Genomic DNA, 15,149 nt, shown 5'->3' with positions numbered 1-15,149 from the left:
AGTTTGGCCCCAACTGCTGACCAGAAATGCGGGAAGCGGATCGCGGGGCACGGAACTAGCTGGGGAACTAGCTTGCATACGGTTTTTTTCACTTTTCTGCTGTTTTTTTGTGTTTGGCCAACGGTTGTGGCAATTTTTGCTTGCAAATTACAAACAATTCGCTGGAGATTTGCAGCAGTTCCTATGTTGCCCTTTCACAGTTTGACAGGCACTTGAGCCAACACTGCGACCAACGTGAGCTGTTGCTGATTTATGTTAGGCTAGAGGCAAGCGAACATAACGTGAAAATCAATTTGCCTCATGTACGAAACACAATACGAGAGAGTACGTACATCAAATTAGCAAATCTCTTTCGCCACAGTTTCGCCATTGTTTGGCCGAGTCGCAAAACGATTATTTTCCATGACACAACAACTTTTCGCAGTGGCGACGACGAGTGCTTTTTCGGCTTTAAAAGCTGACTGGCATGGAATGGGGATGAGGGTCGAAATCGGAGTCAGAGGCGGAGGCGCAGTCAGAGTAGGGGGTCATTCTCGTATGTGAAAACAATGAGTTACGCTTTGGCCGCCCAGCGGAACAGTGGACCGGAAGTGCAGATGTTTTTCTTAATTCCAACATAATGCGTTGATAAATGGACAAGAGAATTTCGGCTGCTGCTGCTGCTGCTATTGCGGCTGCCCGACGACGAGAGGATAACATAGTCAGTCTGTCCTGCTGAGAGAAGAAGCCAAATCTCCAGCAATCCGCTTACTTGTCAGCCACAAATGCGCACAAGACATTTCAGAGCCAAATATTAAGTACGAGTCAGTGTAAAGCAAATCCACAGGGCATTTCAATTCTTAACTGTTATTAATGGTTGTGTTTTTTGTTGGTTTTTTGTGTTTGCTTCCGATTTTAAAATAAATTCCGCTTCGATTTGGAATGCGACATCTACGTATGAAAGCTACGGCGACATCTATTGAACTACAAAAAACAAGTATACGTATATGCAAAATGATGATTATGAATGCTGCTTTGAGCTGTGTGTTGGCTAGAAAGAATACAAGTTAAATACAATCGAGATAGACATTTATATATGTTATGTATGTATAATATTGAGAGCGCGCGCGCGTTGAGCAGCTGTTGATTGCAGGAACTCATTACATATAGAATTCAAAGAGATATCATATACATATGTAGACAGAGAGAGAGAGAAACAGAAAGAACAGAGAGCGAGAGAGAGTGAGTATAAATCGGCAATACGTACACATACCTGCACGACTTCTGCATGACCTCGGCTCGATTGTAGCCGCTGATCTTACAGAAGGACTCATTGCAGTAGACGATCGGAAAATCGACGATTTGTGCGTTGGCCAATAGAAACGAGCTGTCCGCTGTAAATAGATAAAGACAGAACGATGTTAAGTACATAAATCTATTAACTGTGCAATCTTCCTGTCTAAATAAGAAAATTATATTAAATATCTTACAATTTTTTAACTCTAAACTTGATTCTTTAATACTCTTAAATAAGTTCAGAAAGAAAGAATAAAACTAAAGTAGTATGAGGGAAAATTATATTCAATATTTTATTATTTTACTAGTCCATATTTGACCTTAAAATGCTAATAAATAAGTTCATGTAATTACACTATTTAAATAAATTATCAATTATTATATTTATCATATTTTCATATTTGAATTATTTAATGTTGAATTTAAATGTAATTTTTCCCAATTTATCACAATTCAAATCAATTATGTGTGGTCTAATTATTTTGATTATATTTATTGTGGTGGCAATTTTATTACAATTCATTACAATTTAATTACAATTTAATAAAAAAAAACGCTCATTAACAATGCGTTCGCCTCAACAATATTCCATGTGAATAATTCTAAGCTTTATATTCATATTAATAAATTGAATATTATATTTATATTTATAATTCAAATAAAGTGAACAATTTATGATTATTCAGTGAAATTTAATCTTTCAATCATTATATTATATATTTAATTTAATATGTTAACAAATTGTCCTGAATATCACTAATATAAGAAAGATACACCAGGCATAAAGCTAAAATACTAAAATAAAATATGACTATCAGGTATACAAATTAACTAGTAGGCTAAACCTTTTAAGAATAAGAAGAATTCACAATATTTATACGTACATAACCGATAGTTTATCGTATCGTATAATTAACTCAAAATTGAAAATACCGAGTTAAATTAAATAAGTAATCTAAATAAAAGTCTTGCTAACCTCTCGATAATTGGCTGTCAAATGCAATGAGCTATTCAAAGAGCTGAAGCGTGGCGCCAACTGTACTCAAAAGTATTCACAATAATCGGTGCTTGATTGAAGTGGCCACGTTATCAACGCTCAACAACTCTGATCACCGATAACTGTCGCATGCAACACTGCGCTCTGTGCACAAATTACCAGCATGTTTTGAGCCAAAACAGCTTGTCAGCTTGTCATCCTGGCAGTCAGTCAGTCAGTCAGTCAGACAGTCATGAGTATTTCGAGTGTGGCAAAAGCAAAGAGTCGCATCTATCAAAATATTTGCGCGTAATTGGAACATTTCAAATGTTGTCATTCATAATAAAATGCCATTTGATTGCCGCGTTCTCCACTCCTTCTCTCTCTATCTCTATATCTCTGTCTCTATCTATCTATCTCATATGCTGCCACTTTCATTCAGCTCCATTCAACTCTGTTTTTGGTTTGCGTTACGTTACGTTCTGTTTATATTGATGCAGTTCAGTTCGGTTTAGCTTAGTGCAGCCAGTCAACTAATGGCGGTTGCAATCGCCTCCCATTTTACCCAAGTTAGTACTTGCCACGTGCAACGTGCAACGTGTGTGTGTGTGTGTCTGTGTGTGTGGCACAAGCAAACCACGCGCTGCCATCGCATGGCTGCTAAAATGCCATAGCCTGACTTCTTGTTTGCCTTTTACTAGCTTTTTTTTTTGCTTTTTTTTGGGCCATTGTTGTTATTTCTTTTGTCGTTACTATTATTGCCAGTAATTGTCGTTATTATTGTGGCACACACGCACATTTAGGCTAAAATCCATTGATGCCAATTGATGTCGATGGGAACTAGTTGCAACAGTTCTGCAGTTCCGCAGCTCCGGGCTCAACTTTGATCAACTTTGCTGGCAAGCCAATTAAATGCCATTTAAGCCAATTTTTTGTGCAAAAAAAAACATAGATAAATTGTAAAGAGTGTTAAATCACAGCTGTGTTTACTTAAAGAATTATTTGTGAAATTAGAATGACATTTTTGAGCTAAACTTCTTTTCGATCGATGAAAAGTATCTTGACACCACATTTTAAATTTCAATCATCGTTTTCAGATCAACAAGAAGGAAAGATGTTCGATACTCCATACCCATTTTAAATAAGAGCAAAATAGTTCGGTATGAATATACTAAAAAACTCTAGTATAATATATATAATAATATAATATACCATAGGGTACAAAACCTACTAGATTATCAAGCGAGCGAGTATACCAAAAATATGAAAATATACCGATGAAATTATTTGGTATATTGATATACTAATACATTTAAAATATACCATTGAGTAAAAATATATCAGCCAGCAGATTTTCAATCATTAACATTGAGATATCCACTACCTAATTTTAATAAAAGCAAAAAAATCGTATTTTAAAATATACCAAAAAATATACCAAAGTCTTTAATTGGTATGTTGATACTATATTTATATAGTATTCTACTCCATTCAAAATATTATATATAATAGAAAAAAAATACACCAGATTTAAAACCCGACTGCAGCAGCGATTTCTACTATAATTTTTATTTGATCGCAACTAAATTTTAGGTAATGAGAACTGTGTTATTATACTATTACATATTGTATACATCAAAAGTAAAAATTCTTGCTTCCAAATTCTGCTAGTTAATCGACATTTTTGTTGACATTTATTTTCATTCATTGCGATTTAAAAGAATGTAATTATTAGTAACTCAAATAATAAAATCGTGGAAGTACAAATATAATAATATTCTTGGGGAATATGAATATATTTTCAAGTTTGAAGTTAGGTAGTTACTATCCTAGCATTTTGAACTAGATTTAAGAATCTATTTGAAGGGTTAAATTTTGAAATAATTTCAGCAATATTTATGTAAGATTTGATTACATTTCACATGATAAATCGTAGCGAGTTGATTACGTCCATTTTACACTGTTTAATGAGCTCGATTCATGGGCAAAAAATTGCATATGTATTGTTTTAGTTTAAATCGAATTCGATGTCCGTTCGTTGCTGCTGGGATTGGGATTGGACTGGTTCATTTGGTTCGTTTTGGTTCGCTAATGAAAAGAGCTGCAGCAGCGAGCAGAGAATGCAGAATGCAAAATGCTGCAACAATGGCAGCCAAATTGCAATATTTTTCGACATGCGATAATTCTGCAGTTGTGCACAGTTGTGCTGCATACTTAAGCTCAGCTCGTGCTGGCACATTTATTGACATTAGGCGGGGGCGTGAGATGCGGTGTATTGAGGTAAAATGGTTTAGCGAGTGTATGAGTGTATGTGTGAGTGTGTGTGTGTGTGTGTGTGTGTGTGTGTGTGAGTTGCCGTGTGCAATGACATGCATGACATGCAAGCGAAGCGAAGGCACAACACAGTAACCCATATCCACACACATATCCACACACTCATCACCGCACTCACATTCGCCATCACCATCACATTCGCGCTCGCGCTCACATTTAAATATTCACATTCACATGCACGTGGCTAGCCAATGAATATGTCTGAGTGTATGTGAGTGTTGGCTCGCGAATAAGTGCAACTCTCTCTCTCTCTCTATATGTGAGTATAAAATGGGGGAAAAATATGCACATGCTATCAAATGGGAGAATGCATATGCGCTGCTCTGTCGACTACACTCATAAGTACACTCACACACACTCACACTCACACTCAGTGTTTGTGTGTTTGGTAGACGCTTGCGTTTTTACGACATCAACAAGGACATCAGCAACAATAACAACAACAACAACAACAACAACAACAACAAAAACAGTTGCTACTTTGTAGTGTCAACAGTTGCTGCCGTGCAGCCGGTCTCCCCCCTCTTCTCTCCTTCCCCTTTCGCCCCTCTTTCGCTGTGGGTCGCCAAGCTTTTGCCCTGGATCTTGTTGGATATCTCGTTACTTCGAGTTGATTTCGTGTTTGTACACGAGCAACACGATTTGCATGCGACCCAAGGCGGTTGCCAGCTATCCAAAACGAGGGGGAAGTGGAAGCTATTAGAGCTCTGTCCCTCCCTATCTATTCCTCCTTCCTCTGCACTTTCGTAGCATTATCCGCTTTGGAAAATCGTTCAGCGATATTCTATAGAATTACTTAGCTATAATGCTTTTCGTTAAATATCATTTAAGATGTATACTTGAACTATTTTGAAATTGTATTTAATTTCCTTTCTTGTTTATGCATATCGTTTACTAAGCGATAAATGTGAGCTATATAATACAAGTTGGCATCAAAATACAATTATTTTACTTGCTAATATATTTAATTTTTAGCATTATATTCATTGGCTATAAATTTCGTCATTATTTCAAGGCTTTACAGAATATTAACATCTACAGAGATTTTCCAATTTTATTCAATATTCAAATGTCTTTTAAGGTTAAATTATGGACTGTTAAATTTGTCTTTATTTGGATTGCCAATAATATAAATAAATATTTCCTACTTTTATTTTCTTTTGCTTTAAAAAAAATATATACAAATCTCTCTTGTATCTATTTAAATATTTATTCTGACAATTTGTGAGATACTTTCAACTACGGGTTTCAGTTAAGAAGCTGCTTTATCTGAAGTTTTTATTATATTGATTCCGATGCAATTCAGAGTGATAATTTTAAAAGTTCTAAGGGAAACTTGAGCAAATTTCTACTACAAAAAAATTAACAATTTAATAGAAACTAAAATCAATATATGATGTATTATAAATATAAATTAGATCCACAGTTTGTTTAATATTCAATGAAATACTATATGTTGGAATAAAATATAAAATAATTTGTAAAGGTGCTTGTTAAGTACTCAATACTTACAATACGTTAGAATAAATATTTAATTCTTAAGAATCGAATTTGAATATACAAATATCATGTTGTAATGATTACAATGTAATCGCTTCGCATCGTGTCACGACTGCGAGGCGTGCTCGATAGTTGTGAGACATGCGCCCATCTCTAATTGTTACGCTCTGCACTCGAGTATATTTGTTATTATGGTGGCACTCACTCACTTAAGCCCCGCTAGGTGTACTATATAGTAAGTATACTACTCCGATGCCATGGCTTGTGTGTTGTGTTGTGTGTTGAGCTGTGTGTTGTGTTGTGTGCTGTGTGTGCGTGTTTGATTTTGCCATTATGTCAACGTCACTACATTTTACTATATCAACTGCCACTCGCAAAGTGGACACTTGCACTATGCATATGTGTCTGTGTGTGTGTGTGTGTGTGTATGTGTATGTGTATGTGTGGTTGTGTATGCTTGGACAGACAGCAGATAGAAGGTGGGGTGTTAAGGCGTGCCGTCACTATACAACACCTAATGGCATTCAAAGCTGATGGCCGGCAAAGTTTTGTAATTTGTTTGGGCCATTTGACAGACGCGATTTCTTTTTAAGCTCAAGGCGCATTACCGTTAGCATTGGACACCAACAACAACACAAACACAACTCTAGATCCTTGCCTGTCGTATTGAGGACAAACTAGAGAACCATATGAGCAGCATTTAACGTTAAAGTCAACGTTAAGCTGCAACTTTACTAGACTTGCTTTGACAGCTGCTATATAAATAGAAGAAAATTCAAGTTTCCTTTCATTTTCGGTTTTATAGGCATTTAACTCCATATTAAACTCAATAAGTTGAAGAGCTTGCAATGTCTACAAACTATGTTTCAAATTATTAAAATCAAATAATATAACTCTTGCTATTGTGTGCTCTTACCTATCGAATACTGTTTAAATTGATGTTACCTATTTTATTGTAATTTAAAAAGTATACAAAATTATAAAAGTATACTTAACTCGGGATAATAAAATATTTCATATGCTGACTATATATATTTAAGTAATCTTATTTGTTTATTCTATGCATTTAAAGTTTAATGCCTGTAAAAAACTAAAAAGCATATAATTTTTTCTATTGTTTAAGAAAAACTCTAAAAGAGTTACGGAAGGGTCTTAATGATCTTCTTGCTCATGTAAAACAATCATGGTTTATGTTTGCTTTTTGAATATTGATGGGAAATTTAAAAAATCTTAACTGAGAACATAGTACATTAAAAAGATAAAAATAAAATATATGTCAAGATGTGATTTTTATATTAACTTGAAGTTTCGAGGCAGTAAAGTCTAAAAAAATAAAAAGAATTCAAAACTCATTACAAGTCAGTTTTTCATTTACAGAAACTCATTGTTGGAGCTGAAGATCGTAATGTTTTTCTTATGCTTGCCAAAGTAAAATTGTTGAGCCATTATAAATATATCAGACATTTACAGTGCGGCATCGATATCAACAGATATCAAATACTGTAACTGAAAAATTACCATCAAATATAGCAAAACATATATTTCGTATATCGATATACATTGTCAATATAACATAGAATATAAAATGTATGTTGGGATAAGGTTCTAATAGCTTTTTATCTTGTGGGTAGCGGGTATGCTCGACTGTGAGATACCCGCTACTAATTTTCAATGAAAACAGTGCGGCATTAGTTGTTCCATTATACCAAATCAATATACCGAGAGATACTTAAATATACCAAAATATATATTTCGTATACTAATCTACTACAACATTTAAAATATACCGAAATACAGATTTCATATATAAATATACTATGTATATTCAAAAAATGATATAGTAAAATATACCAACATATATATTTCGTATATTAATAGACTACTACATTCAACGCATACCGTACTAAAATATGCTGAGCTATGTGTATATTTCGTATATCAATATACTGCTACATACATTCAAAATATACCATAGAATATTATGGGTATCACGTATAAAAATATCATATTTCCCTTTATAATTTAGAGTATACGATAAGATACGAACCTGAAATAATTTACAGATTAGGGAGCAGTCGTTAACATACTCTGTGCTATAGTAAAATATACTAATATATATATTTCGTATATCAATATACTACTACATCCAAAATATACTATAGAATAGTATGGGTAGCAAGTATATAATATCATGTTACCCTTTATAAATTCAATTTAGAGTTGAATATATAGAGAGAAGAATTTAAATTGAAAGTCAGAGTTTTGTAGTTGACAGATTAGGAAAGAGTTTATTATACGAATTATTAAATGATGTCCTTTTTACAGAGAGTTGCATCTCTATTAGCGGCGCTGCGGCTGCAACAGGCGAGCGAATTTATTGTGCGATCCCATGACACACGTAACTTGTCGCATGCGGCTTTAAATTGAAGTCACGATAATATTAATGATGCTGTTGCTGATGCTGTTGCTGCAGCTGGATGTTGAATAAATGTGAAAAATGAAAGAGCATGGCTGAAAAGTGGCTGACGCGATGCTTAACTCATAAAGGTCAACTCGGTGTCAGTTTTGTGTAATTAATGTGAATTTGATTCGTGGCTGCAAAAAAAAGCTGAACAACAAAAAACAGCAAAGGGAAGATGGCGTGCGAAAGGACAACAACAATTACGTTAACCATAACGATAATAATAATAATAATAATAATAACATAACGAACAGGCTGAAGAGGAGCGACAAAAGGCAATTTAATTATAATAATTTCATCATTAATTTCAGGCCGAGTTTCAGTTACAGTTTCGGTTTCGGCAGGACTCAGACAGGACAACACTATGTGACAGCCCAGTTGAAATGTCAGCAAAAGGCAGAGTTTCGTTTTGCTTCCTGCGCCTGCCGCATGATTGATGAGTTGCTGTTGCTGCCAGAGAGAGAGAGAGACAGAGAGAGGAGCATACACTATTTGGCTGTCCCACACACATACACCTTGGCTGCTCAATTACCCGTGTGGCACACTTACGAGTATAGCAAGAGGCAAGAGGAGACTGTTGATTGATTTGAATGTGAACTTCCATTTGGTTTCGATTTTGCATTTGAGAATGTGGTCGCCATATGCGGTAAGTGGTTTCATCTGCTGCCACAAAACTAGCACATTATGTGTGTGTGTGTGTGTTGGGGAAGTAACTGTGTGTGTGACTGCAAAACTTTCATTTCCGCTTGAGGCTTGAGCTTCGGAGTCTGACTGTTGAAGCCATTTTGTGTCATTATTTTCTGTGGTTTTGCATTTTCAAACTTACTGCTGTCCCTATCTCTCTCTCTCTCTCTCTCTCTCTCTCTCTCTCATCCTCTCTTGTTGTTGTTCGCCTTTTGTTTTAAGACCAGTACACACACACACATACACATATACAGTGACTGCCTTACGCGTTCGCACAGAGACAAAAGCTGGATTTAATGACATTAGCGGAGCGGGGAGAAACGTGGGCTTTCACTTTCCCCCCCCACAGCACTTTGCCAACCGCACAACGAGCGTGCCTTGCAATTATCCTTTATGCATAAACACACACACTCGCAAACATACACACACATGGCTTTACACACAACTGGGCAGTGACAATAGCCAGCTGCTGCCTTCGCCTCTTGGCTTGGCGAGGCGAAGCGATTAGGCCCCAGTTTGCCAGCTGGCCATGTCATTTAGTTGTCCCCCTGCAACACTCGCTCTCTCTCTCTCTCTCTGTGGTTGTGCCACAGTCGAGTGCATAAATTTTATTGTCCGAAATGTATAACAAAAAAAAAAAAAAAAAGAAAGCAGAGCAGAGCAGACCTCTCACCTAACCCCTTTTTAGCAATGCGATTTAATTACATTACAGGGCTGCCAGGTGAGCGAGCGAGTGTTGGCGGGGAAGAGGGGAGATAGGAGGGGACATTGTTTGGCCAACAGTAGTAGCACAATTCCTTGGGGCATGCTTCAGGCGAATTGCAGCAGCAGCCTTGCAAAACCGAAAGCCGAAAGCTGAACTTTGTCGCCGCCCCTTGCACAATCTAAGCTTTTGCTCTGCGTCCCTCTGCGCTCTCAAACTTTTTTACTTTATCATCTAATGACATTATGTATGTGTTGGTGTGTGTGTGTGTGTGTGTGTGTGTGTCGCACTTGGCTTTGTTATTAAATTTGCATAATTAAGTGCGAGTTGCGCGTTGCTCGCGTTGAGCGCGTTGCCACCGAGCGGTGAATTATTTTTTGCCTTTTATAATTAGAAATTTGACACAGTCCGTGGCAAACAGCAACACCAACAGCAGCAGCAGCAGCCAGACAACGCGTTGCTGTTGCATATTTTATGCCGTCTTCTATGCAAACATAAACACAAATAACAAATGGCCAACAAGCTGACAGTCGTTAACATACCCTGTACTTCACACACAAAAATCGTTAAAAATTTATAGCTGACGCCTTTGCTAATTTTCTACTTGAATTTCATGGGTCGTATTATTTTTGCTTCACTTTTTTTAATTGCCGGTCGAGACTGCCCCTTTTTTTTATTTCAATGGCCACATTAAATATGCAGGCAAATAGTAGCCGAAGAGAGAGAGAGAGAGACTGAATTTATGTCTCTCGGATTGAATTATAGACGTGCAAACAGTGCGCACATTTACATGGCAACTAATTAACAATCTGTGGGCGCCCAGAAGAACATCCTCGGTAAAGTAATGTACAATTTCATGCATTAATATTTATATGTCAGTTGCTCCAAGCCAAACAAAGCCAGCACTCAACATGAAATTTAGTCAACAGTAACGTACTTGGGGAAAAAAGCTTGAGTGTTGAAATCCTGTTGTTCATTTTTAGTAAAGTTGATTGAAATCATTTAAATCACTTGAAAACGTGCGAAAATAGAAGAGCTTACTCTTTGAATAGCTATTTATAAAATTAAATGATACATATGAAAATGTGTGGATAGTCAGCTCTTTGCATATTCATCTCTAAAACGTATTCAAAGTATTGAATCAATGTGAATTCAATTCGCAAACTTATATTTTCATAATATGGTTTTAGCTTTTGACAATGTAAGAAAGTGTTTAACTCAAACGGATTGAAAGATTTCAAATCTCTCACTTAAAATCTTCATATTTATTTTTCTTAATTCAAAGCTTTTAGAGATTTTTTGTAATTTGTAATTTTTTAATTTATTGAATTTATTTTTATTTTTTGAATTTAATTTGTAACAACTTTTATTTTTCCGTCGGTTAATATGAAATTTGAAATTGGCGCGTGGAAAAAAATATTAAATTTTTGTTGCATACTTTGAGGATGCGCCAAGTAATTTGCTTGCGCTCTCTCTCTCTCTAACTTGGCCATATCCTTATGGATCCTGGAAGGATATATATTTTTATGCTTAGCACAACCAAGACTATCGACTGGCATTTAAAGTTTTTTGGAATTTTCCACAAAATTTCGCCATAAATTTTTCTAAGGGGACAGCATAGAAAAATTGCCGAAAAATCGACAAATCGTCCTTATCTCGGCCATTTGAAGGACTAGAGGGATGTCCTTTGGTACACGGATAGCATTTTCTATGGGAAGTTCGAATTCACAAATCTAAGGACGATAGTCCTTGAAACAGCTGAACTAGAAGGACTTTTTCGTTTGAAGAAAACAGTCTGTAACTCAGGAATGTCCTTGCGAATCCTGGCGATATGTATGTCAATCATCTTTGCTCACTTAGGGCTATCATCTAGCCAAAGGACATTCGATTCGTCCTTGTGGTTTACGAGATAAAAAGGATTTTTTGAATTGCGCATGTTTCATTCGGTTCTGGGACAAAAAATTTTCAAGTGTTGGATTCTTAGATGACCCCTATATTTTTTGATGCAGATCGGTTAAAGAGCTCCTTACGAACCTGGCAAACTAAGTCCGGTCAAAAAGCGTCAGGATTCGTAGTTGCTAAAGCTATTTATAAATCCTGGAGCAAATATTCAACGCTGCCCCTAAAAGTAGGCAATAAGATAAGAAGTCACCAATAACAACACTAAAAATTATTACTTTCATGAATTTTATTTCGCAGCCTAAAAGTATGCAACTGGAAAAATAGTTTTGGTGTCTGTTAGTATTTTTAGTGTGTTAATTTAGTACAATTACTAAATCGTTGTTTGTAAATTTCAGTATTTTTCGGTTTGTTAATTTCGTATATTTAAATAAATAAAACTGGATTCGCATTGTTTGCTTTTGTTTTCTATTATTCTAATAAAGTGTTAACTATAATTGATTTTGAAAAGAAATATTGAGTTTAATTTTCAAAATAATTTAAAAACTGTAATGCCTTATTTTAATTATTAGAGCAAAACATGTAATATAAAATATATAAATTAAAGAAAGAAAATAATCAAGTAAATACTAAAAATGTCGATGCCAGTCCTTAAGAGATTTTGCTCTTAAACTCTTTGTCAGTTCTTGTGGCTGCTTTGAAAGTAGCAAAGGGTATTTAGATTGAGTTATAGTCCGATATTGTTTAGAAAGTATAAAGTATGCCGAAAAACGTAAAAAAAAGTACAGAAGGCTACATTTTGGTATATTGATATATTTTTACACTCATTACGTGTTTTATTTGCAGTCCATCAAGTATTTATGCCCAACTGTTGTGGCACACCTCGCAAAGTATACGCGCAGCTGTTGTTGCCATAAAAACGAAATCAAATTTAATACGATGTTTTGAGCGTTTAAGCCGCAAATTTGATAAATAAGGAAAATGGCAAATATGTAAAATTGTAAAATTGTGCTGCCTACTTTTTGGGGCACAAATGAGTTGAAGTTGAAATTGAAGTTGTTGTTGCTGCTGCTGGCAGTCAGCAATTGCCATTTTTGGCGCTGCCAAGGTCAATTGTGTTTTCGTGCAGCCACTGCCACGCCCAGTCATCAGAAGTGGGAGGCGGCAACTGTATGAGACGAGTGTCACAGGTCACATCAGAGAGTCATCATTTACATTTGGCAACCAAAAACTCAAATTATTGCCATTTTGCCAGAGTGTTTGAATGTGTCCGTGTGTGAGTGTGTGAGTGAGAGCTATTACACACACACACACACACACAGACAGGCGGCGCCATTGGTTATCATGCTTCGCAGCTTTTACTGAAGTTTTGTCCTCGTTTTTTTTTTGTCCCCTCCACCAACCTCATTATCATTGGCGTCTCTCTCTCTCTCTCCCTCTCGCTCGCTCTCTCTTTCGGCATGTGTATGTGTGTGTGTGCTGCCCTGTGGCAGTGGCAACATATTTGCTGCCTTCACAAAAATAGTTGATTGCGTAAACTTTTGGCTAAAGGCAACAAGAACAACAACACTCCAGCGGCAAAAATGTAGCCAAAGTCCCGCAAAACTTTCCTTGTTGGCAAAATGCATACGCTTACTTTGCGTGTGTATGTGTGTGCGAGAGTGTGTGTGTGTGTCTGTGTGTGTGTGCGAGTGTGTATAAATTCTTGTTGTTTGCATTTTTGGCAACTTTGGCGCGTTGCGTGCAGCGAGCGAACGTCCTGAAAAGTCTGCAATACTTTAACCAAATTAGACACAACACACAGTCAACTTTCTCTCCTTCTCTCTCTCACACTCTCACTCTCTTGTTCTCTCTTTCACTCGCATTTATAACGGGATGTGCGTGCAGCGTAGTTTTTGTTGTTGCGTTTGCGCTGCGTTACGTTTGCGGCTTTTCGCCTTTCTCCAGGCAACGGAAAATTGTTTCGTTGTTTAACACGCAATTTGTGACATCACAAAGAGCAACCGAGCAAGAGTGCAGCACTCAACAAAAATGAGCGAATGCGCCACGCGACTGTAATGCAAATACTCATTAAGCAAGTGCAAACTGTGTCACAGAATCAACTCACAGCTCAACAAAAAAAAAAGAAGAAAACAACTTTCGGGCAGCTGAAATTTAACACCTACCAATCCCGAGAAAAAGAGAGAGCGAATAAGAAACTTTTAACTTTTGACTTGGTTTTCGTTTTTTTGCTGCAGTTTTTTTTAGCTCGCAAATATCGCAAAATTGTTGCTCAACAACTTTTTTGTAATAGATAGTGTAGCATGAAACGCTAGAAACTTTCAAATTTGCCATAGAAGTTTTGAATAATTTGTGCCACTAGAAAATTACGCATACGCAGTGTTGTTGCAATGTTTCGAAAGTATTTTGTATATCCGATACCCATGGGGTGGAAGGGTACTATAACATAGTTATCAGTATATTTTAGTATTATTGCGGTATATTTTGGTATATTTTTAGTATATGTCAATTTGGTATATACTGTACTCTATGGCATATTTTCAATGTGGTACAATAACGATATACCAAATATAGTTCTCGGTACATTTCAGTATTTTTGCGGTATATTTCGGTATATTTTGATTAGAATAGAATTATGTAGTCATCGGTATATTTTAATATTTTTGCGGTTTATTTTTTGATAATGCCAATCTGGTATCATTTGTACTCTTATTCTTAATGCAATGATATATCGATATACTACATACTTCCTTTAGAGCATTTTAGTATTTTTGTGGTATATTTTTGGCATATTTTCAGCATATGGTTTAATTGAAAATAGGTAGCGGACATAAGGCAGAAGAGTATTATACCATAAAATTCGGTATTTTAATATAATTGTGGTATATTTCTAGAATATGGTTTATTGAGAATATGAAGCGGGTATCTCACAGTCGAGCATACTCGACTGAACATTTCATACTTGTTTGTTATAGTATAGTGCAGCAATTTGATTCAATTACCAATAAGTATAAGCATAAGGAATAAGTTGTCTAATTATGGATGATAAAATGAAAGAAACGCTTGAAATTGAGCGAGTTGAATAAGTAAATGAATTGAATAAGTACTGCCTGAAGACGCACTCAGCAGTGGGTGGTATATGAGTGGTTATGAGTGTATTCATGAATTGCTTGTGCACCGCTTAACATTGGGCTTAGTCGGGTCTTTGGCTTGGCTTTTATGTGGCCTCATCATGAACCATAGTGGCCCAAGCCCAAGCCCCAAGCCCAAGCCCTGGCCCAACCCAGCGGCCACTTACGCATGACAAGCTGAGAGAA

The 15,149-nt window shown here is 36.1% G+C and overlaps 1 protein-coding gene across 15 annotated transcripts in view; it reads right to left on the bottom strand.

The window, feature by feature from the left end:
* The window catches only part of LOC133847809 (potassium voltage-gated channel protein eag), an 80,856-nt gene that overhangs the window by 24,504 nt on the left and 41,203 nt on the right, over positions 1 to 15,149 (bottom strand). For 12 of the 15 annotated variants that reach the window (XM_062283040.1, XM_062283044.1, XM_062283042.1 and 9 more), the window contains exon 3: positions 1,247 to 1,373. In XM_062283040.1, the coding sequence (XP_062139024.1) occupies positions 1,247 to 1,373 (127 nt within the window). The remainder of the gene's footprint in view (positions 1 to 1,246; positions 1,374 to 15,149) is intronic. The other 3 variants (XM_062283043.1, XM_062283048.1, XM_062283052.1) reach the window with 1 other exon arrangement.

Source organism: Drosophila sulfurigaster, chromosome X (assembly GCF_023558435.1).
Source record: "Drosophila sulfurigaster albostrigata strain 15112-1811.04 chromosome X, ASM2355843v2, whole genome shotgun sequence".
In the NCBI taxonomy this organism is placed as follows: Eukaryota; Metazoa; Arthropoda; class Insecta; order Diptera; family Drosophilidae; genus Drosophila; species Drosophila sulfurigaster.
This window is presented reverse-complemented; position numbering and strand designations above follow the sequence as displayed.